At 47.2% G+C, this 23067-nt stretch overlaps 1 protein-coding gene across 1 annotated transcript in view; it reads right to left on the bottom strand.

The window, feature by feature from the left end:
• PLXNB1 (plexin B1) overlaps nt 1-23067 on the bottom strand; it is a 79142-nt gene that overhangs the window by 7472 nt on the left and 48603 nt on the right. Inside the window, exons 9-31 of the mRNA XM_086755526.1 lie at nt 20716-20824; nt 20514-20622; nt 19029-19889; nt 18484-18609; nt 17262-17384; nt 16205-16298; nt 15788-15954; nt 14603-14754; nt 12588-12693; nt 11173-11309; nt 10123-10299; nt 9760-9928; nt 8383-8625; nt 6849-7025; nt 6361-6509; nt 5876-5976; nt 4873-5090; nt 4496-4674; nt 3668-3734; nt 2970-3116; nt 2310-2487; nt 1341-1444; nt 704-788 (exon numbers count right to left, since the gene is read on the bottom strand). Of these exons, the coding sequence (XP_086611652.1) occupies nt 704-788; nt 1341-1444; nt 2310-2487; nt 2970-3116; nt 3668-3734; nt 4496-4674; nt 4873-5090; nt 5876-5976; nt 6361-6509; nt 6849-7025; nt 8383-8625; nt 9760-9928; nt 10123-10299; nt 11173-11309; nt 12588-12693; nt 14603-14754; nt 15788-15954; nt 16205-16298; nt 17262-17384; nt 18484-18609; nt 19029-19889; nt 20514-20622; nt 20716-20824 (3978 nt within the window). The remainder of the gene's footprint in view (nt 1-703; nt 789-1340; nt 1445-2309; nt 2488-2969; nt 3117-3667; nt 3735-4495; nt 4675-4872; nt 5091-5875; nt 5977-6360; nt 6510-6848; nt 7026-8382; nt 8626-9759; nt 9929-10122; nt 10300-11172; nt 11310-12587; nt 12694-14602; nt 14755-15787; nt 15955-16204; nt 16299-17261; nt 17385-18483; nt 18610-19028; nt 19890-20513; nt 20623-20715; nt 20825-23067) is intronic.

Here is a 23067-nt window from a genome sequence, read left to right as displayed (position 1 = left end):
ACAAGCAATTGTTTACAGATGAGTGTCAGTTCTCTCACAGTAGAGCTTGGCCAAGTGAGCCCCATGGAAGCAAGATTTCACAGCGCAATAGAAACACAAATGGGATGGAACCTCTGGAGGCCTCTGTCCAGCCTTCTGCACAGAGTACAACCATCAGCACTACCGCATGTTACCTTTGTCCACTGAAAACCTTCAAGGCCTTGGAAACTTCCCCAGACAGAGATCCCCCACCACCCCAGTGGTCTGTTCCAGGGATGCACCACCCTTTTGCTAAAGTAGTTCTTTTTCCACCCCCAAGATGAACTTGTTAAGCTGCAGCCTGTGGCTATTGTCCCTCGCACCACAGGAGTATGCGTGGAGCTGTTCACTCTGCCAGGCAGATGTATGCCTGGCATACATCACCACCTGAAGGTAGAAGGCTCCTACAAGTTGCAAACTGTGCTCAGCCTTAGACAGTCAGAACTAGAGAATTGTGCTTATCCTGCATTTTCATGCCCAGCCTGTCTTTCCTCTGCTCTTACACTCTTTTGCTTTTCTCTCATCTCACTTGCACAAGCTTTTAATTTCCTGACAATCCCATGAGGGTCCAAATCATGTATCAGCCTTCTATAGCAGCATAAAGCTGGGGCTATGGCAAGAGACTTGTCCTACTAATTGGCAAGTGCTATTAAATTATTTTATGAGAACAGGACATCAAACTCACTCTCTCCTGGAATGTAATCCTGATTCTCCCTATGGATGTGCTTGGTCAGGCGTGGGACCAGTGCTACTGTTGCTCCATCAGGCACCTGCACACAAGGAAAAATCAAAGTGGGGTTGCACAACAGGCAAGTTCTTGTAGACCAAAACAGACTATAGCATTACTAGAAATAGAGAGAAACAGGGATTTGGGAGCACCATCACTGTCTTTCCTGGTGGTGGGAGAATCTTGTTTGTACCAATTAAAAAAAATGATGTGCAAAGTATGATAAAGATGATAATACCCAGGGACTGAGGTCATTCACATCTGGAACATGTTGCATCAAGGTATGACACACTGGTGCAAGGTAGTTAAAAAAATCTCTTTCCATTCCTAGAAGCTACTTTGCAGATGAGTGCGCCATCACTTACTAACTGATTTGGACTAGAACATTGGCAAATCCAGCAGCATCACCTTCACTGCAACAGCTACCAGGCATGAACTTGTACGTTTCCTTACAAGCTCTACACTTGCCCATGTCTCAGGTACAGGTTCAGGAAGGGTGCTTCAGCCTTTTGACAGTAATTCACCAGGAGCCAGAGCGACAAATAGAGCATAACAGTGCGTAGCGAGACAAGGCAATAGCAGACTGAATTCTGACCTTGTAATGCTGAAGGGTGTTCAAGCGTTTCCAAGTTCCTTGAACAACAGATGTCACATCCTCATCAGACAGTATCAGATGACCTGCCAGCCCTGATCTCCACTCTACAGCCATTAAGACATAGAAAATTAAAAGATAAACTGTTAATTTGAGGCATCTCTGAAGTCTGCTGTGCTTCAACCCAGCTGACCTCGTTACACACTCACTGGTCCTCATCACCCATGCTAATTCACAGACAACATAACCTGAGCAAGCGCTTGTAGCAACGCCGAGTCCTGCAGTCACAGAACAGTCTCTCTGAGGACAGGGGGCCTCATGGCCTCCCAGGTTCCACTTGCCAAATTCCTAAAATTCTGTCAGACGGTGACTCTTCAAGCAGGTGATTCAAAGCACAGAAATGCCCCATAGTCCTTATTAGCTACTATTTCCACAGTACCTGCTCATCTATAAACATCACCACTATTCAGCAACAGCCAAAGAATGAAGAAGATGGAAAACTGAGTGGTTTCCCATACAATGTAAGTCCCACCTTTCATTAACTACTGTGGGCAAAATCCTCCGACATAGACTACTGAGATGCTGCCATCGACTTCACTGGCAGGAAGAGCCAGTCTATGACTACAACATCTCTGTGCTGCACTCAAATTGTCCTCCCCTCCCACACATTCTCCATGCCTTTTTCTTTTGTGTCCCCTTGCCCAAGCTATTGCCATGCTCCAAGTCTGGCAAAGAACACTATGAAATGGAAGTGGCTGGACTCAACTGCTTCTTTCCCACCCTTGCCTCTTGCTGTCAGCCTCTTTCCTGCATCACGCCCTGTTGGGTCCAGCCAGAGTGCAAGATCCTTGGTCAGTGACTCTGCACACTCAGCAGAGAAAAACAAATGTCATGCAGGGTGCTGTGCACAGATACAAAACGACCACTCTTCCACTTTTTCACTGAGTTTTGGCACCAAGGAGTTTTGCTCACCGAGGTCCAGGGTGTCTGGGTCTGGTCGGTGACAATATGGCGTCCCTTTATAAATCTGATCCAGGATCTTCTCTTTCACCTGTGTTATGGTGTCACAGTCCAGCACTTTTGCAGAAATCCCTTGGGAGTCCTCTGCCCCTCCTGCAGCAACTCCCGCTTGTGTCAAAGCATTTAAGGTCTGGGGAATAAAAGAAAAGGTCACAGCTGCTCAGCTAATAAGATTACATCTGACATATTTACACCTTTGATGGCTGGCATTAAGGCAAGCTAGCAGCTAGTCCTTTCACTGGAAGAGTTTCAGAAAAGAAAACAATCACAGATGTTAAACATAGTGTTCTCAGTCTTGTGTCAAGGGCTGGAAGCTCCCCAACAGCACTGGGGAAGGCCTTCGATGTGCCATCAGCTATTTCATCCAGGTATTTCTAGACACAGAGCATAGCACACACACCAGATTACTGTGGTGATGGCTCCTATCAGCCTAGGGCAAAAGTGCCTGATTTAGCAGAGCTCTTGCTCATCTCTGGAGTTGTGCTGCTGGGATAAACCTGGCTCCCAGGAGCCAGTGGCAGGATGGTGCACTTCTGCCTCAATAATGGGAGTAGAGACATTCAGCCCTGTCACACTGGAGAGCCCAGAGGGAACAAAAGATTTGGTGCTTACCAGAGTGCGGTACTCCAGGTCCTCTCTCAAAAGGCGGTTGTCATTCAGGGTGTACTTGGCCTTCCCTGTCACCCAGTCGACTGGCCCTTTGTCCACCTGGTGCTTGATTCCTCGAAACAGCATGTAAAGGGGCTCCCCAACAGAGTCCTGGCACAGAAAGGAAGGAGTTTCACCTGAGAGAAATTCAGCTTGCTCCTCCCAGCAGAGCCCAACAGCTTGGACACCCAAGCAGAGGAGGAGCAGGACTGGGGATACAGCAGCTAAGCCACAGCAGGCAAAGACAGCTCCTCTGCTGACAGCTCCTGCTCCATGCAAAGGGAAAGTGCACAAGCCAAATACCAGGTGGATGCACGAGACCAACGTATTGCTTTGCCTCCATGTCACTGACATGAGAAAGTCTCCTTGCCACCCCCTCTCCAGGAAAGGAATTAAATCAGAATCTGTCCCCCCCCCGCCCAGATCAGCCTATGGCCAGTGCATCTCAAGATAAAGGAGCTACACTGAGCCCTCCATGATCTGGCCAGACATCCCGGAAACAATGAGTGGTATTAATGCTGATTTAAACATCCCTGTCCCCAGTGAACAAGAAATACAGGATGACCCTGGCACTATTTCAGCTACCAGGGAGGCACAAAGCAAAGCTGTAGCTTTCTCCCCTCTTTTGGCCCCTCTATATCACAAAGGGACAAAGAGCTCACCCTCACAAATGCGTACAGGCAGATGGACATCCAGTTGGTTAACAGCTTCTCTACCACTGTTTCTGTCCTGAAAGAGAGCGGGAGGTTGGTCACAGGAAAACAGTGCAGAGCAGGGAGGGGATCTGAAGATCACTCCCCTTGAGAAAAGTGCACTCTAAATGATGATATGGCATCAAGGGACAGGGAATAACCACCCCCCCCCCCAAAAAAAAAAACCGAAAACAAAAGAAAAGGACTTTAGAGACCAGTAAGATTAATGCTTTTGATGCCACTTATTTGAGACACTTTTCAGCCTGAAGGAGGCACCAAATTACAGAAGTGGAGAGACCAGCAAGCAGCGAACACAGGAAAGCCTCTGGTAAGTCTCAAACAAGGGAAATTTGTTCAGATCAGAAGGATGGACCGGAGGCTAATGGAGATCCAAACACAGGAGATACTTCAGTTTAGCTTCCAAACATGGCATGACTGCAAGCCCAGGGACCTCTGAACAGCAAAGTGAGATTAGCCGACTGGCAGAGCCCTACTACCTGAACACAAGGAGAGACAGCAGCTTCAAAAGAAGAGGAATTTGGGGTGGGCAGCCCCAGCTTCCTACTCTCTTCACACTTTTCCTGCTCTATGTCCTGCCAATTGCTGACTGGAGAGAGGGGTATTGCTGTTACTGCTTCCTCCTGTTTGATGCGTATTGTCTGGACACACACTGGTCTTACAGCTGCAGCCCATGCCAGGATGTTGTCCTACTCACAGGAGTTTCAGAGCTTGCCAGCTGGGCGGAAAGGCTCTGTCCCCTTGGGCAGCGAGCAGTGCGACCATGGCTGGCTCACTCACCTCCGCAGCATCAGCTTGGGGTTCTTGGCCACGTACTGCTCCACAAGGTCATTCAGGAGTGTTTTGAGGATGTCAGTGAAGTACTCCAGCTTCCCATGCAGCGACACGGTGAGCAACGATGCCACATAGGCCCGGTCTCTTGGAGAGAAAGTGCGCTGGATTTCCAGAGTGTGGATGAACTGGTGGGGAGAAAGATCGGCCAGTGTGTCAATCTGCAGAACGCAAGGCAGTCATAGCTACTGGCTCTTGGAAGAAGCAGTGCTGCAGGGAGCTACTCAGGAATGAAATTTAACAGACACTACCTGCTTCCTGCCACCAGCTGCCAGTGATGTGGCCCTGACCCCACAGCAGGCTGCAAACACAGAGAGGGACATTACCTTGGTGAGGAAGAGCTTGCTGTTGAGCAAGTTGGAGAGCTGGACCAAGCCCTGCTCCACAGTTTGCCGCCGGCACTCAGGGATGTCCAGGTCCCTTTGCAGTGGTGACTCGCGGTGGCCCGGGAAGAAAATGCGCTCTGCATAGGACTTGTAGTCCAAGAAGGGGATTCCTGTGCCCACAAGGTCACTTGTGAGGTCCATCATCTCAGTCATCAGGTCTGAGGGAAAGGAAATGCCCATGAGGTTGACTACATGATCACGCAACTGATGGTGCAAAGCTTTAAGTGAGTGCAGGAACTAGGGCCATCAGGAAGAGGAAGGATATTTCCTGTCTGGAAGAGGCACATTGGGGTCCCATTGCTAGAACATTTAAAACTAGGTTAGGCACTGGGAGAAACTGCATGAGGAAACTTACAGCCTTGGGGAGGAACCAAAGGTGAATTTGGTGATTATTCTAATTTACAGCCAGGGGCTGGCTTCCAGTTTTATAGAGAGGAAGCTACTGTTCAGCACAGATCTGTGGTTACATTACATTACTCATTAGAGATAGAGTATTAGAGATCTGCTCCTCACGGTTTCCCGCATCAGTTGGACATTACAGTCTGAGCCACCCCACACAAGGGCTCACTGCTGTAAGCGGCTGAAGTACCAGGTTTGTGGGCCTAGAACACGGGGTGTAATTAAACTCGCCCGTCACAAAGACTGGGCTAGCTGTCCTTAAGATATCTCCAAGTGTGCTGTCCTGACCTTTAACTCTTCATCTGAGTCTGGAGGATGAACTGGAAAATCAGAGGGTCTGTATAGATCACTGTGCTCTGAATTAAAGAGAAGAATTAAAAATGGAAGAATCTGTCTATATGTTTCAATGCATCGGCACAGGATAAAGTTATTGCCTGCCCTGAGCTACCCAAACAAGTAAGCAGGAACGGAAAGAAAGGTAGGGCTGAGAGCATTTCTTCAAGCTTCCCTAAAGCTGCAAGAACCTAGGAGCTCAGTGGCTGACCTGTGAATTCCTTTTTGCATCTGTCCCGAACACTTGTTTCCAGATTTTCCAGCTGGATTTGAACTTTCTTGTAATCCCGCAGAGCCTGTTTGCTCTTCCTCCTGCAACAGAAGCAGAATTGTTCCCAGTGGCCCTAGCCCAGAGATTGTCCTTGCCAACTGTTGTGTTGCTGCCAAAGACTCCAGGGCAATTGGTGTTGAGGTGATTTCTACTGAACATCATCTCTGCAGGATACCAGTGTTTTGTAATTATATGTGTCTAGTCAGAGCACCCATTAGGTGTGGGCTCTAATGGACCACAGTGCAGGCTGTGACCAGCAGGAGCAACATGCCTCACACATCCAACACCACCCTGGGCTCAGAATTTGGCACAAAAAAAAGAAAACAAGGACCTTGTTTAGGCTTAAGATGTACACGCTTGGCTACATGCACTGAATAATGTTGCAGAGGAACTTAAAGACCTCACACAATGCCAGAGTTTCTCACCTGTATATGAAGACGATGACCAGAACAATCAGTGCCACAAAGGACGCACCAACACCCAAACCAATCTGTGCCTCCAGCGGGAAGGTGAGCTGGCTTTCTGTGTCATACTGCACCCGGCCCAGGAGGAAGTTCAGGTTTCCCATCTGCACCTGTAAGAAAACACGTGTCACGACATAAGCTCAGTGCAGCAATGAAACGCAAAGCCGCAGGGCTTCTCCAGAATGGGTACAGGTGGCATACAGCTCGCTAGCAAAGCTGTCCCACAGGACAGCTCCTGAATCCAGCTATACTGTTTGCTTTCAATGTTTGGCATGTAAGACCAGAGTTGAGACCCAGAGCAGCTCCTTGCCACTCCTCGTACCTCCCCTGTCCCCCAGCAGGGCTTCTGCTTTTCCTCCACTTCCCATCCCACTCCCTGCCTCCACTGATACTTCTGGCTTGTGCTTCAACAAACTACAGGATTTCTTGTGGTACTGCTGATTCCGTACCGTGAACTCTGGGAGCAAGTCTGTGCCCTCCCGTTTCGTGCGGTGCCGCGGAGCTGGCTGCTCAGAGGGAGGCTCACAGTAGAGATGATTCCTTGTTAGTGTCTTCACTACACAGATTCCTTCCCCAATCATAGCCATAACTTCATCCTTGGAAATGGCCAGATCTAGATTTTCCCCCTGGAACAGATATGGAACAGCACATCAAACTGGGGAAAACACACCTCTGCATTTCCATGGCTCCAGATAAGATGGAGGAGACCAACACAACAGGATGAAAATAGCATTTTTTCTTCTCTGACTAGGCTTGCATCTAAACTGGCTGCAGAAGTTAATTTTGTAAGCTAAAAAATTCACTTGCATATGACTTAGATTATAGCTTTAGGACCCACACCATGCTGCATAAGTACAGTTATAAATAGCCTGTCTTCTTAAGGCTCTTCAGCCACAGCACAACTAAGGTCAACACTTCACTCTGTGCGTACATGCATACACACACACACGTATATATATTTAAAAATGTAGTCTCATGTCTGTTAACCCAAGCATTCAGGTGAGTCAATCAATGCCTTTCAAAGGTGTAACACATTTATGCAATTGTTCTTATCTGCTACATTAATCTGCTATTAGTTTGGGGGGATTAAGACAACTTTTTTTTTTTTTAATAAAACCATGCTGACTGATGTTAATTACATTTTTATGCTTTAATGCTTTCTAAGCTGAATCCTGCAGCAGTGTTTTCATGCTTTTGTCCAGTGCTCTGTCAGGGTATCCTGACAGGTTGGTAGATTAACCTCCTTGCTCTCTGAAAGCTTGCATCTTGTTAGTTCTCTTTCAGTCTTCTCAAATTGCCCTACTTCTCCAAGATGCAGTCAATACCAATGGAAGCAGTCTAGGTATTTCTAGACTAGTATATCCTCACCATTTTTACTCATATGTAAAAAGAGCAAGTGAAGAAAGTACATCTCCATCTGCAGCCATTAACTTTCTTAATGAGTACTGGACTAGAAAGTATCTTTCCATACAAAATAAATACCTCATTCTTTTTTTTTCTCACAAGTACAGAAAAAAACATTAGCCACCCTGCCCTTCCGTATCATCTTTAAAGAGTGATTTTCCTACCTCTAGCAAGTAACAGGTCTTCCCTACTGCCAAGATTCTTTTACACTTAAATTACTTCTGCAGGAATCTTAAGTAGTTAAGAAAAAGCCAGCAGCTGAGAATAGGATGTAGGGTTTATTTAGCACTAATATCTCATATACAAATAGTTTATTAGGATTAAAAATAAAAAAGCATGAAAGTTTCCACAAGCCCTGTGAAGCCCTTAACAATGATTTATGTGCTCCAGAGGCTTTTTTGATGAACTCTTTCCTCTCTTCTTATGTACCATTTCTCATAGGCCCAAGCAGATGTGCTGTGACAGGGGTTGTAAGCCTGTCAGAACCTTAAAAACCTTGGGTGCTGCATAACATCAATTTAAAACACTCATGTTAGAAACAACTTTGTACAAGGAATTCTCAGCTAGCTGTTATGTTACCTCCACAGAGATGACGCTTCCTGGCTTGTGACGATATGGTTTGGCAGGGTCTTCAGCGTTCAATGGTTTTAGGATGGGGTTGACTTCGTAAGAGAAGGGCATTGGATGCAATGAGTTGAAATCAAAGCTCAGATTATCCAGAATAAATTCCAGTTTGATATGGACGCTCCTCAACAGCAGGTTAATGGCTGGAGTTTTGCACAGGATCAGGTAGGAGGAGTTGACAAGACATGGTTCTTCAAACTAAATGCAAAAGGCGAAAAGAAGTGTCAGTAGTGAAACACTAATGCTTCTCCTGCAGCTTTGCAATACTTCCCCAACCCTGAGCAATCTGCGGTCAGTCTGCATTCCTCTCATCTGGAGCAATGCCAGAGGAACTCTGCTTAATTGTAGAGGGAAAAACCCAAGATCTGAGGAATTTCCCATGTCCCTCTGAAGAAAGTTTTCATAGCACTGGTTTTGTTGCAAGTACCTAGTGGGAATCAGCTCTGGCATTCCCCTGGCAGCAAATTCTGGAGAGGCATCAGCTTTAGATCTCCCTGCTCTGACAGAACAGGACCAAAGACGTTCAATGCAAGGCTGATTTCCTAGCCAGAAAGCTTCTGTGAAAGAAGTGTTCCTTCATCCAGTTGGATATGTTTTATACATTTGGTGAAAATATCAGAGGAAATTTTTTTTTTCTCCCCTACAACCACAAATGCCTCCCTAAGAACATGGATAAAACCAGCTATTACTGATACATGTGCATCAGGAGCATATTCTCCCAGTTTATGTACAGGAAGCCCTCCATCATTTCCACTAATAATGCAAATCCTTCTTGTACTTTGGCTGCCAAACACCCTCTACCTCTGCAAATTCTGCTGCATGCTCTGTGACCGTGATGATCACATCAATAACTCTGTAGTGACCCATCTCAGGACACTGGCAGCAGGAGAGCAGAATATATTGGTAGAACTGGTAATTTCACTGAACTCTGCCTGGTTTTGTATCTCAGAGTGAAAGAGAGCCCAGGGGCTAAAGAAATGAACTGAACTATGCAAAAGGAAAAGTTTGGAGCATGGACGTGCTGAGCCACACAAGCTCCCTGGCTCAGCTGTAGATTTCTTTATCTCCACACTGCTGCCTTGCTGTTTCTGCCTCACATCACAAGCCCTGCACATCTCTAAGCATAAGCAGACTCAACTCATGGAAATGTTTGTTAAAGAACTTAACCTCTCGGTCTGGCAGAGAACACTTCCACTTGGCCAAGACTGTTGGTATGATCCAAGCAGATAACAGCAAACGGGGAAAAGCCCTAGGGACAGAAAGTCTACCTCTCCAGAACAGCACATCAACCCTTACGCACCCTCAGCTCCACTGAGCACTTTGCCATGTTACCTGCTGGACACTGCACAGAGTGTCCTCAGGGCACTCAGTGTCTGGAATGATTCTGCGCCATCGTCCCAGTCCTCGTCGCCGGCGTTCAGATGGAGAAACTGTAACTCGGATCTTCGGTTTCTGTACAACATCCAAGTTGTATCCATGAACTCTGAGCACTCTCCCTCCACTGAAAGAGAACAGTAGCTGATCTCACCCACTCTGTTCATTAGCTCTGTCTTGCCCAGGCTCCCACCCCCTGCTTATGCTCATTCCTACAAGCTTGGCTTTACTCCAAAGTGCAACTCAACAGACAGATGCCATTGGTGCTGTAGTACCTGCCTCAGCACACAGCCCTGGGGAAGGTGCACTCAGTCTTTCTACCTGAGGAAGCTTTTTGGTGGCTCTGCAAAAGTGATGTTGGGATCCAGAGTATATCTGAAGAGGGATCCTTCCAGTCTCCGCTCTTGGTCCCCATATTTGATAGTGACCGGGAGTTCTGCAGACACATTGCTGGGACTCGTCTGGCATGCCAGCTGATCCTCTGTCATCTCAGAGAGGCTTGGAGAGACAGAAGAGAGAACAAGGGATTAACACAGCCACTGCAGAGAGAGATTCTACAGTACTATGCCTTGCTCTTTGCAGTCTGCTAACCTTTTCCGGTATTTTCCTAAATATAACGCTGAAAGGTCTTATGCCTTATCTAAGCAAGCAATAATTCCTGGGCACTTGTCAGTGAGCAGCACATAGAAGAAGAACAGGTACAGCCACTGTCCAGCCTGAAGAGACTGGAAGCATGCCACCAAGGCACGTGCACCTTCTCAGCAGCAGTGCTGTCAAGTGGCATCAGGATCCACCATGAGCTACTGTACCGTAAATTACACGGTTAAGAATTTTGTGTTACTGGGGTCTTTTTGTTGTTTGTTTTCCATGTCTGTTTTCTTTTCCTCTATTGTTCTCTTAAACTGTTTTTATCTCAACCCATGAGTTCTGCCTTCCTTTCTTTATGGATTCTCCTCCCCATCCCACGGCGGGGGGCGGTGAGGGGAGAGTGACTAACTGTGTGGTATTTTAGCTGCTGCGTGGGGCTAAACCACGACAACTCTTTTGCATCCCAGGATGCAAGAGAACAAGCAGCTCTTAGTGTTAGTCTGCAGGAGTCAACTGCAGTTTCACATCAGCATTATCTTGTCAAGAGACATGCAGAACAGAGGCCAGGTAGCACTGTTCATGTCCAAGGGAACATGGGCAGGAATGCAAGATGGCTGAGGTTGCTGCCAGGACCCTCCAGGGGAGGATCTCCTGGAACACCAAGGAAAGCAGAGCTCCAGCAGCCTGTGCTAAGGGCTGAGCCAGGCAGCATCACACCCTGCAGGTCTTTGGGAAGGAGTCAGGGCAGTGTACAGCCAGCACATCGGCAGGCTCTGACCTTACATGTGGCAAGGGAGGTCTCCAAGCAGGACACTGATTTCACTGGGATGCCCAGTCAGCAGCTTTGAGCCCAGCAGGGTAAGGCAGGTTCCTCCCGCTTTAGGGCCCTGAGTTGGAATGATGGATTTCAGCTCTGGGTTCTAGAAGAGGGGGGAAAAAAAGGCGGGGGGGGGGGGGAAGCAAGTGAGTGACAAAGACCTCAGAAGATTAGGCAAAGAAAGAAAACAGCAGAACTTGTTCAGTAATCTCCAGTGCTCTGAAAACAGAAGCTGTAGATCCTAATCACAGGCAGGCCTCAGCTAGGCTCCAGCAGCTATGTTCTGGAGCAGAGGCAGCAAAGGAAGAACCATCACGAGCCACGGATCAGGGATCAGTCTTTCCACGGACTGCAAAAGGCAGATGGGTGCTGCAACCACAGCAGGGCTCTGAGCCTCACACACAAACCCTAGGATTAACAGTTCAAAGGGATTGTTCAGATCAGTAACTGGATTAATAACTCAGGTTAGGAAAAACAAGGTAGCAAATAAATTGTCTGTTTGTCTAGTAGATGAGATTACCAGCAGGGAGCCCTAAGAATTGGTGTTGAGACCTGTGCTGTTAAACATACTTGTAGACGACCTGGAAAGGGGAAATGAAATTTGCTAAATCATTCAGAGTAACAAAAACTTAGTGCCACTGACAAGCTGCAGCAAAATTTAGAGGGTAAGTCACTGCTGACAAATGAAGAGCAAGATACATCAAGTGAGAAGAAGCAGGGAGACTACAGCAAAAAAGCAACCCAACCATATGTACACAGTTGTGAGTTTCAAAATAGCCCCTGCCCACTCAAGAGTGTTTTGGTACCTATAACAACTTTATTACCTGTAAGCACAGATCTCAACAAAAACATATCAAGTTGTAGGAATTACAGGGAAGGGAATTTAGAAAAAATATTTTTATGCCACAGTAAAAATTCCTTTTGCACTCACATCATGAACACAGTATGCAGTTCTCATCACCCTGCCTCAAAATGGTGATAACAGAATCAAAACTAACTCATCAGTTCAAAAAGTCTCCAAATCAGAAAGGTATCCTGCATTTTTCCTCTTTAAGCATCTAATAGTTACCATTGCAAAAAAAAAAAAAAAAAAAAACAAACCCAAAACAAAACCCCACACTAGGCTACAGAATTTTTAGTATTATGCAGTACAGCTGTTCTTATAACCTAAAGCAGGGGGTGGGAGGGAGAAAAAACCAAAACAAAAAAAAACCCCAAAACACGACACAACACAAACACCAGAAAAATCAGATAAAAATACCAGCAGCAAGTGAGCAAGGGCCTGGTAGAGTCCTGTAAGTTCATGCAATAGACAGTCATTTAGTAGAGATACTGGAAGAACAGGCAGAGAGCTATTTTAAAGAAGCAATAGTTACGCTACCTGATAGGTGAAAACATGCCCAGAAACTCCACGTCCTCCTCCAGGCACTTCCACCGCAATGTGCCCAACTCTCTCAGTCCAGCTCCCGCCAGTGACGCAGACGATACTGCAGGGCAATCCAAGAACAGTGTCACACCGTGGAAGAGCAGATGAGCTGTATCCATTGCATCATGTCCTAAAACCATCTAGCAACTACAGGTCCCTTCTCTCAGCCTTATCGCATGCACAGAACATACAACCAAACACTGAGAAACACCTTTAAAAGCTGGATTAGATGCAGCAGAAAAAAGCAGGGAGCGGTTCCAAACAGGCACATCCTATCCAAGATTATTCTTTCTGGGACAGACACGATGAAGCCCACTGTATCACAAATGCACAGAGTCCAAGAACACTCTGTTGTCCAGACCTCATCAAATCAGTCACATCTGGAGTGACCCCAGGCTAGCAGCGGTCAATCCACATGAGCGCTGTGTCTGATGCAGAAGAAAACTCAAAAGACTGTAGGTTTAGCTGGCACTGGTCTTCAGCCAGTGGCCTCTGCGACTAGCCAGTTCCCCTAATGTGCACCACCCATTCTTCCCAGCCATAGTTTGGTATGGGAGATGCTGACAAGGTAAGAGGTCAGGCGGCACTTATAACAGGGCAGCAAGGGATCCCGTGTTACAGCACTGATTTGCTAACAGAAAAACTACTCTGCAGGAGACTTCCCAGCCTTCCTACACAGTAGGAGATTAATTTTGTCTGGGCCTTGCTCACAAGTGGGCTCCAGGTTCACAGCTACATTCCCTCAATTTGGTTGGAATTTGATCTTAGGCTCAGGAATTTGATTTTAGGCAGTGCAGTCCCAAGCCAGGACCCTGTGATGCCAGGTGATTTACAGATACAGAACAAAGACGGTGCTAACCCCAGAAAGATTATGCTCTAATTCTAGGATGAAAACAGAAAGCAGATGGATCCAGACAAACAAGGCACACAGACAGGACAACACTGCTCAACACAGCAGGCCATTTCCCAGCAGGATCTTACCTGGCTCCCAGAGGGAAAGGTGCTACAACTACTGCTACCACGGAATGGGAAAATGGGTTTGTGATATCTCTGATGAGAGGTTACTCACAATTGCTCTTCTCCTGCTGGTTGCTTGGCTCCTCTCCCTCCCTTGTCCAAGGCTCCCACCTACTTGCCCTGTCACAGGCCAACTACACAAATATTCCTTTCTCCTTGCTTCCCAGTTACCCCCCAGTCACACCTCTCAACACCTGACTACACTGCCTTGTTATATCTGCCAAGGCCAGACACACCAGCTAGCCAGTTCTCTACCGCTGACATGAGCTGGATTCAGCAGGATAGGTCTTTCTGCTTCTCGTTCTCCTCTTAGCCACTACTTTTACAAGCATTGTGTGACCTGCCAGGCACTCCTAGCCACCAGAAGAGTGGCCTAGGGCCCAGCAGGACTCCCTGGTCTATCCCTACTTGAGAGGGTCCTTTCACTGGGTTTGTTCCTGGGAGGCGGAAGTCTGGCTGGGAAGTGAAGAATGACAGTCTAGGGTGTGCCCACTCCCACTCAAGCAGAGGCAAGAATCTGTGCTGTACCTCCAATCACGTATTCTCATCCTCACCTTTTGTTAATGTGGTCAGGATATTTTCCTAGCAGTGACACTTGCACAAACCATGTCTTTCGCTTTATTGAAATCACCCTGTGGCTGGGAGATACACCCATGAAACTGCATGGTTCCGAACCCGTGATTCCCTGATCTGGCTGGCCCGCGGGCTCTGTGCTGGCAGCACGGTCGGTATCTGGCAGCACTGTTCGGCCATTGCCTTGTACACAACCTTATCTCTCTAATGCCACTGCCCAAGTAACTAATCACTCGGTGACCTTACTCAGGGGCACTCCCTGGGGAACGGGCAAGGCTCAACACCTGCTACAGCAAAGGCAATGACATCTCAGGCTGGTGTCAGCAGCCAAGGGAAAAGCCAGTGCCTGCCTCTGGGAGGAGGTTTCGCAGATACTCTACCTGCTAGAGATCTCATACTCTTGAGCATCTACGGCACAGGGAATTCCTGCAACAGTGACAGTTTCTGCAATGTCTTGATGTTTCTGCCCGAGGTTTGAGCCAGTGATGGTGATTCTAGTGCCACCTTCCACTGGTCCAGACAGGGGGTACACCTGCAAAGACATCCGCGCATGTGTAAATGTCACAGTATCTCTACACTCTGGCAACTCATCTACAGTACAGGGCCCTTCAACTGGCCCATTACAAACTCTGCCCTGGTTAGGTCACTGCTATGGATTCCTTTTACCGGCTTGGACTAGTACCAGGTTGCACCCTCATCAGAAGAAAGGCCACAGAGAACACCACAATTGGAGCCTTCTTTCCCATACCTCACTGTTGCCAGCAGCCCCCCACACGAGAGACTTCTAAAGCACGGACTGCACTGCTTTGCCTTCTCATCAACATGCTGACCACTCCATAGGGCTTTTCTGCTGAAGAGTGGGAATGCACAAGCCAATACACGTTACTGGTATCGAAGCAGCAAGCACCATTCTCCCCTCAGCATCAGTACGACAATGAATTGCATGCTGCACAAAACGTCAAAGCTCTGTCCCTGAGCAGCATCCAAGATAAACTAAGACAAGATGCAGCACATGGATGTTGTGTGCCACTGGAGGGAGGACAAGCTGACAGCAAAAGGGACACATGGCTACAGACACTTGTCATGTGGCAGTTAGCAAGAAACATTTAAAATAAACAGACAAAAAAAATTAATTCTAGTAACCTGTCATGCCTTTCCCATCCTTGCTGTGCCATTATCATTAGGTTTTGCCCTCCTTTGCCCCAGGCTCAGCTGGGCCAATCTATTTCAGGGTCTGGCTCAGGACAGTTGGAGGATCCAACTTGTGAACTCCTTCCCAGCTCCTGAATGATTCTGCTCCTTCTGGTGTGCCAGTTTCAGCTCACGAGATACAAATGCATCTTTCCCCAGCATTCTCTATCAGCAAATTGCAAGCCCAGCACAAAAGTCTAGGATCCTCTCTATAACGAGCAATCATAGTAGAATAGGACTAACTTGCTCTTCAGATGGCCAACGCATTATTGAGCTGCACTGTTTGCACTCTGAATTCACAGCGCTCTGACTTCAACTGGAGAATGGAGCCCTGCTTGCCCCAGGTGCACTACACTAGCGAGCAAGTTACTCACAGAGTGAATGAGAGGTGCTGGACACAGGTCTTCTATCTCTTCCTTGCAGGAGCCCCTGAAGATACAGCTGGGGTTGTCACCTCCGCACCACACACAGTTGTACTTTGGATCAGCTGTTTGGCAGCGGCTACAATCAGTGTGTCCCACAGAGCAGTTGTAAAAAGTCACTGCAAAGGAGAAGAATTCAGAGGCACCTGCAAACATACCCTAGGGCACAGAACAATCCAGCAACTCAGCATCTTGCACAGAACCCTCTCCTCCTCCCTCCCCTGTGACAAGCAGCAGAAATGAGGTTGTATGTTTTGCTTAGTTTCCCTGTGATAGGTCTACTAGATGCAAAAAGCCTCATTCAAGGATTTCTTAATTCTCTTCCACCTCATCTGCTGTCTTTTCGCTAGGGAGGTGTTTCACACCTACCATGAAGATCCGCAGCACTGTCCACTCGAAGGTGTCGTCGCCTCTGCACAAACACCACAGCGTTGAATTCGAGTTGAGGTGCTGTGTAACTGTACTGCAAAGACAAAGACCATCAAGACAAAAGACTTAACAGAGGCACAAACAAGCCACTTGAATAGGCAAAAAGCATCAGCATTCATCCTGCATAGTGCACTGGCACATACAGCCTATACAGCTCTTCCTGTGAATGCAGACAAGGCAGCGTTAGCTGGGGTGATGGCAGCCCAGGCTGGTCCTCACTGGTTCATGCAGTCACAATTCTGCTGTAAAAAGAGTAGCAAGCATTGCTCCACTAGGACGAACATTGAAAATAAATGTGTACTCACAACAATGCTTGTCTAACTTCCTAACTGCATTCCTAAATGGCTAATTCCTATCTATAAGCCACCTGCTCAGAAAACTGCTCAAGCTGGCATTTCTGCAATTTCAGTAGAGCTGAAGACGCAGGATTACAATTGGTCCGCAGGGCTTGTGTGCACAAGAGCCTATGTTGTTCCTCTTCCTTAAATATATGGGTTTGTGAACTAAAAATATCGTCTCTTCTTGCAAATCTTGCCCTAAGTGAAATCCACACATCATCTGGAAATGTACATGGCTGTTTTAATTTTGCCCGCTAATCTTATAATCCACAGGCTAGCTTCCACACTAAGAACAAAATTAGAATTAACAACATTTTTCTTTTCACAAAAGAATTCACGATCCAGAAAACCATCAACGACAGTGCCTCACGCCAAAGCAGATGTGTTGCTGTCCTGGCAGATTGCGATGAGTGGTCATTCAGAGACGGCCTCATCCCATACTACAGCAAATGGTAGCAACAGTGTGGCTCAGACTGCACAAGCTTTCTGCAAGTTGAAGATACCAGTACTGCCAGACAGCAGCATCACAGATGAGGGCCTGTAAGTATTTTTGCAAAATATGCTCTTTTCCCCACAGTTTGCCTTCCAGCCTGCTGTTTTGCTGGGCAAAACCAGCACCAGTGTGAAATCTGAAATGGCATCATATTCCAAGCACTCACCTGGTTCATCTGGCAGGTGATATAACAGAGGGACTGGTTTGTTTCATCTCCTTCCACATAAGCCTCCATCACCACTGTCCTCCCCTCCAAATTCAGGACACACTCATAGTCCCACTGTTGGTCCTGCAGAGAAGATACACGTGGCACTGTTTCTCAAATACACAGAGCTTCCTGCTACACAATGGTGTACTCCTGCCTCTCCAATTCAGTACCTTTTACCAAGCCACTCACTGTGCAAGCAGCGTGCTCCTCTCATTCCCTTTGTTATGCCAACTCTACGCTATATTCAAGGGCTCTCTATGCTGTCACTGCCTCCATGTGTGAAAGGTAAACCAACACAAAATAAAACACCCAGAAGGGAGCACGTGTATGTCAGTGCAGGGAGAACTCAGCACGGGAGGAGGAATTAAAGAAAAACCAGTGGGACTGTGAAGTTATGACTGTATGTCTCTGTGAAACACTAGCCTGGAAATTAAAAGTGGAATACGCAGATTAGGGTAGTGCACCTCAAAAAACACTAAGTGTATTTTTATGCTCTCTCTCTCTCTCCTGTAAATCTCATACTGAATCACTTAGATATTTCCTGTAAAAAAGATGGATATGCATCTGCAACCAGCTCTGCTCCTCTGAGCAGTGCAGTGTATCAGGTTTAACATATAAAGTAACAATTAGTCTGCGGCGGTTGTTTGTAAAAGGATACCAAATCTGCCTTCTGTCTTGGGAAGCAAAGAGCATTTTTATCAGGGGCACACCCAAGAAACATAGCTTTCAAGGGTGGTTTTCCTTATTGCAGAAGGTTCAGGTACAACAGGAATAGCCACATTAACATGAGCGTGCGAGAAAGGAAAGGGAACAGACGAGTTATCTTTAGCTTGTGGAGACACAAACACTCAGCAGAGACTCAGTAGGAAGTTATTCCAAGAACTACCATCTACAGAGCAGCACAGGTGCAACTTAATCCAAATGCATGCAGATCTTCTCCAGCAGGCTGGTGCACACCTGTGCTCTCCCTTCCTCTGGGTGACCTCCTGCCCACCAATAAATACAGCTATGTAGTTTTTTATTCACAGAAGTAGGTCATTCCTCTAGGTGTTTCTGCAAACAGGAGAAACCTAGGCAGAGCCATGACTGTGTCTTACACATATTTTTAGCAGTCTAAGTTGCCCCAACAGTCCTCTGAATTAATAAAGTTTCTCAGTGGTGATGGTGTTGAGCTGACTACCTGATAGAGGTGGAAGTTCTTTCCCAGCAGGGTTATCTTCCTTGCCACGTTGACTGGAAACAGCGAAGATCCCTGAATTCCCTGCACACAAGGACATGCATCTGGACCCCAGTTAAGCTCTTCATTCTGAAAACAAACACAGGTCTTTAGAGAAAGAGACCTCCACAGCTCTGATACAGGAAATCAAAGCCTAACACACCAACAGAGAAACGAGCCCTGCCTGAACACAGACACAGTTGTGCTTCTTCACCATGAAGTTACAAGAAAGCAACTCAATATTCCAAAGGGGTGAACAGCAGAAAGCTGTGAATGTGCTGGACATCACAGCAGCTGCCATCAGCAGCACTTCTACAAGACCTGGGAACCTTGCACACATTTTTCCTCCTCAGGCCGCCACTTCTCGCTTCGCACATTACAGCAGTTAGCTTCTACCCTCTCAGAGGGCACAACCTCTCCTGTGTGCTGAAATACTAGACCGGCAATCTGCAGGAAAATTTCAGTGTGTTGCAGACTTAGACTGTGAATTCCAAAAGCCAGCAACTTACCTCCTCCCAAAACTCAGGGGCATCATACTGATAGTCAAGGTCAGGGTGGAGGATCCTGGGAAAGTCAGGGACATCCCTCTCTGACGAATCGCCATCGCCCGACAGAAGAGTAGAAGCAGAGAAGGGAGACGTGTCATTCTCAGCTTGCAGCAAATCCATCCAGTCCTCTGTGTCCTGGAGCTCCGCACCTTCCTCCAGCAGCCAGTCTGGAGGAGCTGATGGTGGGAACTCCGAGGCAGGTAGTTCAGTTCCCAGCAATCCGGGAGAGTCATCAGAGGCAAGAGGGCCCTCCGGCACCTGGCTGGGGGTTTGGGGAGATGGGATTGCAGATGTCAGTGCCTCTGTTGTAGGAAAAGAACTCAGAGGCCACTTGAAACTGGTGGCATGAGGGGAAGGTGTCACTGCTGCTGCAGATGTGTGCAGAGGGCTACCCACTAGGGTGGTGGGTGGGTCGGTGTGCTGTGGCTCCTGGGCAGTGGCTGGCCCTTCAGTGGGCAAGGCTGCGTGATCCACGTTTTTGGATGGGCTGGTGAGGACAGATGCAGCGGGAGAAGTTGTCTCTGGCACGGTGACAGCAGGTTTGTCTGCTGGTGGTGGTAGAGGGGATTCTGTGACGGCCTGGAGAGAGGCTGCTTCAGTTGAGAGAGTCAAGTATGTATAGCTTAGGGTTTCTGTAGGCTCAGTCATTGTATCCGAGGCTGCGGAGAGCGTGATGTGGTTGGGCTCTGTGAGGGGCACAGTGCTCGGCACCACACGCACGGGGGGAGTGACGGGTTTTGTGGCAGCAGGTGGGGCTGTGGTAGAGAACTTGGTGAGAGGAGCTGCTGAAGAAGGAAACACACTTGAGGTTGGGATCTGGGCCTAGAGAAAAACAACACGGTGGGGTGAGAAGAGAGAAACAAACAAAACAGAATAAAACCCAGGCAGGAAAATACCATATTACTTCCCATAGCAGTGCTCACAAGAGGCTGCTGCACCCTCTGGATTTCAATAAGAGCTACATTTCACGTCATCTTGTCTTGGGCTAGGACTGAAGAGTGCTTACAGTGCAGAAGATCCCATAACATTCCCTCTTCCCAGAGATTCCTGCGCTCACCTCCACTCAGAGGGGATTCTGCCTGCCTTCATCCTCCACAAAACTGCAAGGCCACCTGTGGCAGCCACAAAGCGGGCATCTGTTCCACCTCCCCACTTGCAGCCTCCCTGCCAGTTTGCTCTTATCCCTTGCTTTGAAAACAGGCTGGATAACTCCAGGAGAAGGGTGACCTGCTTCATCTGCTGGCACTTCCCCAGAAACCTAGCAAGGCCTTGTAACATCAGAGATGCAGAGCCTTGTGTCGCTCCAAGGGAAGGCTCTGCTCCAACAGCTCACGTCCATGCTTGACGTGACTGACAGTCACTGTTTCACCTGAGAAGAGATCTGATTCCCTGAGACTTACTGAGGCTGCTATAGCATGTGGGACTAAGACTGAGCAGGTGACGTACCCTTTCATTGTAGATGATGGTTCCTTCCTCACAGGCTGCTTTGTGGGTGCAGAAGTGCTGCTGGATGCACCAGTTACACCCCCAGAGACTGCTCACACACTTCTGGCACCTGGAACAAAGACAGAAAAACAGCTGCTAAGACAACCCAGGAAGGGACCGCCACCCTCCCTATAACTACAGACAAGAAAAAGCAGGTGCTCACGGTGCCGATTTCCACAGCAGGGCCACTGCAGCACAGTCATAGAAAGAGAAGTCCACAGAAGCAATGAAGATGTCATGGAAACGCACTACAAGCTTTATGGTGACATGATCTGAAAACAAACAAAAAAATTTCTTAGGAAAGGAGCAACTGTAAGTCTGCCATACTGTTAAGACACAGCACGCTTTAGGAAAGACACCGTCAAACATGGAGACAGGTTCCCTGCCATGCTTCTAGCATCTCAATCACTGGATTATCCTACGGACACTAAAAACAGGTTGGACAAGTTTGTCAGGAGTAGTTTATGGCAGCTCTTGCCAACCCATGGGAAGGAAGAGTAGTCTGAAGATCCCTCCATCTTTATCTGCTATAATTCCCCTGTTATCCACTGTATTAGAGGAAGCAGTAATATTCCAGGCTCAAAGCTGACGGTCTGCCTTTGTCTTTCAAAGGAAAACCAAACCCTTAGAACTGACATGCCCTCACATATGGCCTTGAAAGCTTTGTTCTATGTCCAGACTAAGAAGTGAGTCAGTGAAGAGGTTTACAAGACTTGTAATCTCAGTCGCAGTGACTGAAGGCTTATCAGCTTTCAATCCAGGTCTCATGTCAACTACAAGCTTCAGCACAGCCCAGTTCTCTTTGGGAGAACATCACTGTTTTCTGATAGACCAAATAACTGCAGAAATGGTCAAAACTTACTGCAGCTGATAGCATGAGCCTGAAGGAGATATTTTGCATATGACAGTACTAAACCAGCTAATTAATCTTGTTCCTGACAAATGCCCCCAACCCTAGAGCTGGGCATTACTTCTCCAAATAATTGAAACATATTGCATGCTCTGCTCAACTCCGGGAGCCGCCATTTCTCCAAGACAGTTTGCTATAAAAATAAGTAACAAGAAGCTTGTTCATCATTCCTCTCTCAGAATTCAGACCTCCTCTTGCAAGCAAGCTCTATTCACAACAAAACAATTGACATGTCTGGTGGAGGATCAGTCAGGCCTAAGCTGGCTTCCTGACAGGATGACAAGTGAAGCAGTATGCTAGCAAAACAGCTGATGATGAGGTGCGTATGAAACCCATGATTAGGATAAAATAAGGGTATCATATGCAGCTGGAGGCAGGAGTCACTGCTATAGAGGTGATTGCATTTGGCAGTGGTGAAAGGGCTAACACCTCCCAGGATTTCAGGGCTATGACACTGTATTTATAAATATTCCCTTCTCCAAAAAGGCCGTTATTTCCCATGACTGCCAATAATGCTGTTCAACAGTACAGAAGATTAGGTTGAGCACTTGCAAACTGAGAGCAAGAGTTCCTGCTATCAACTTGGAGCTCAACAGCTTAAAGTGACAGATGAGCTGGTATGAAAACTTTAAAACAAAGCTGAAAAAAAGGCAAATATTTTAGTGAGCTTCGAAAAGTACTATAAGTAGGAATAAGAAAGTGCTGGTATCTAAGGCCCTGATGAGACCTCATTTAGAAAGCAGTGTATGATTCTGGTTACGAGCTTCAAATTTATCTCAGCAGAGCACTGAAGCCGCACAAAGAAGGGCCAGCAATACAGCAACGGAGAGAGGAAGTCTGAGTAACAGAAGAACCTGAAGAAAAGGATGGCAGAGTTAAAACGGCAAAACTCAGTGCTATGAATGCCTGTCAGTAGTTCATTGAGTAGGAGAAGAGCTGTGGAAGGAAAAGGACAAGACAGATAGATCAAATGGACACGAATCATGCATGAGCAAGCTTAGGCTGGAGAACAGAAGCGACTTGCTAAGCCTCAGAGATGCAATATGAAAATAACACAGGTAAAGCATCTATGGAGTCTTGGAACAAAAGCAAGACTGGCTTACAAAGGAGTCAGTAAGAATACCTGAAGCCTGCAATAGTGAGAACTAGACTGTGGCTTTATCTACACTGATTTTTCACAACTGTGCTTACATTCAGGCCCACATTTGCAAAACTAAACAATCCTGCCCACTCTGCCTGCAGTGGCAGTGCATGAAGCCCTCTCCCTCTGTGGCTGACCACCCTGAATGGAAACCTCGTTGATTTGTTCCAGATAAAGCAGTGTGAAAGCCAACAGATATAGTAATATTGTAAGTAATACTGAAAATAAAGATGTTTGAGATCACTGAGTGTATTCGCTGGGTTCTGCTCTCCTGTTGTGTCCATGGAGATTACTTCAGCTCTATAGCCAGCTGCATACTTGCACGGAAAAATCTGTTTAGCAATGTAGGTGAATCACGTGGAATGTTCCCCAACTGGCACCTGCCTTCAACTTCAGATGAACAAGCTCTTTGAAGAGATCAGCTCATCAGAGCTCACACTGACAGGCTGGGTAAAATCCAATGC

Source organism: Chlamydotis macqueenii, chromosome 10 (genome assembly GCF_036417535.1).
Source record: "Chlamydotis macqueenii isolate bChlMac1 chromosome 10, bChlMac1.mat, whole genome shotgun sequence".
Taxonomy (NCBI): domain Eukaryota; kingdom Metazoa; phylum Chordata; class Aves; order Otidiformes; family Otididae; genus Chlamydotis; species Chlamydotis macqueenii.
This window is presented reverse-complemented; position numbering and strand designations above follow the sequence as displayed.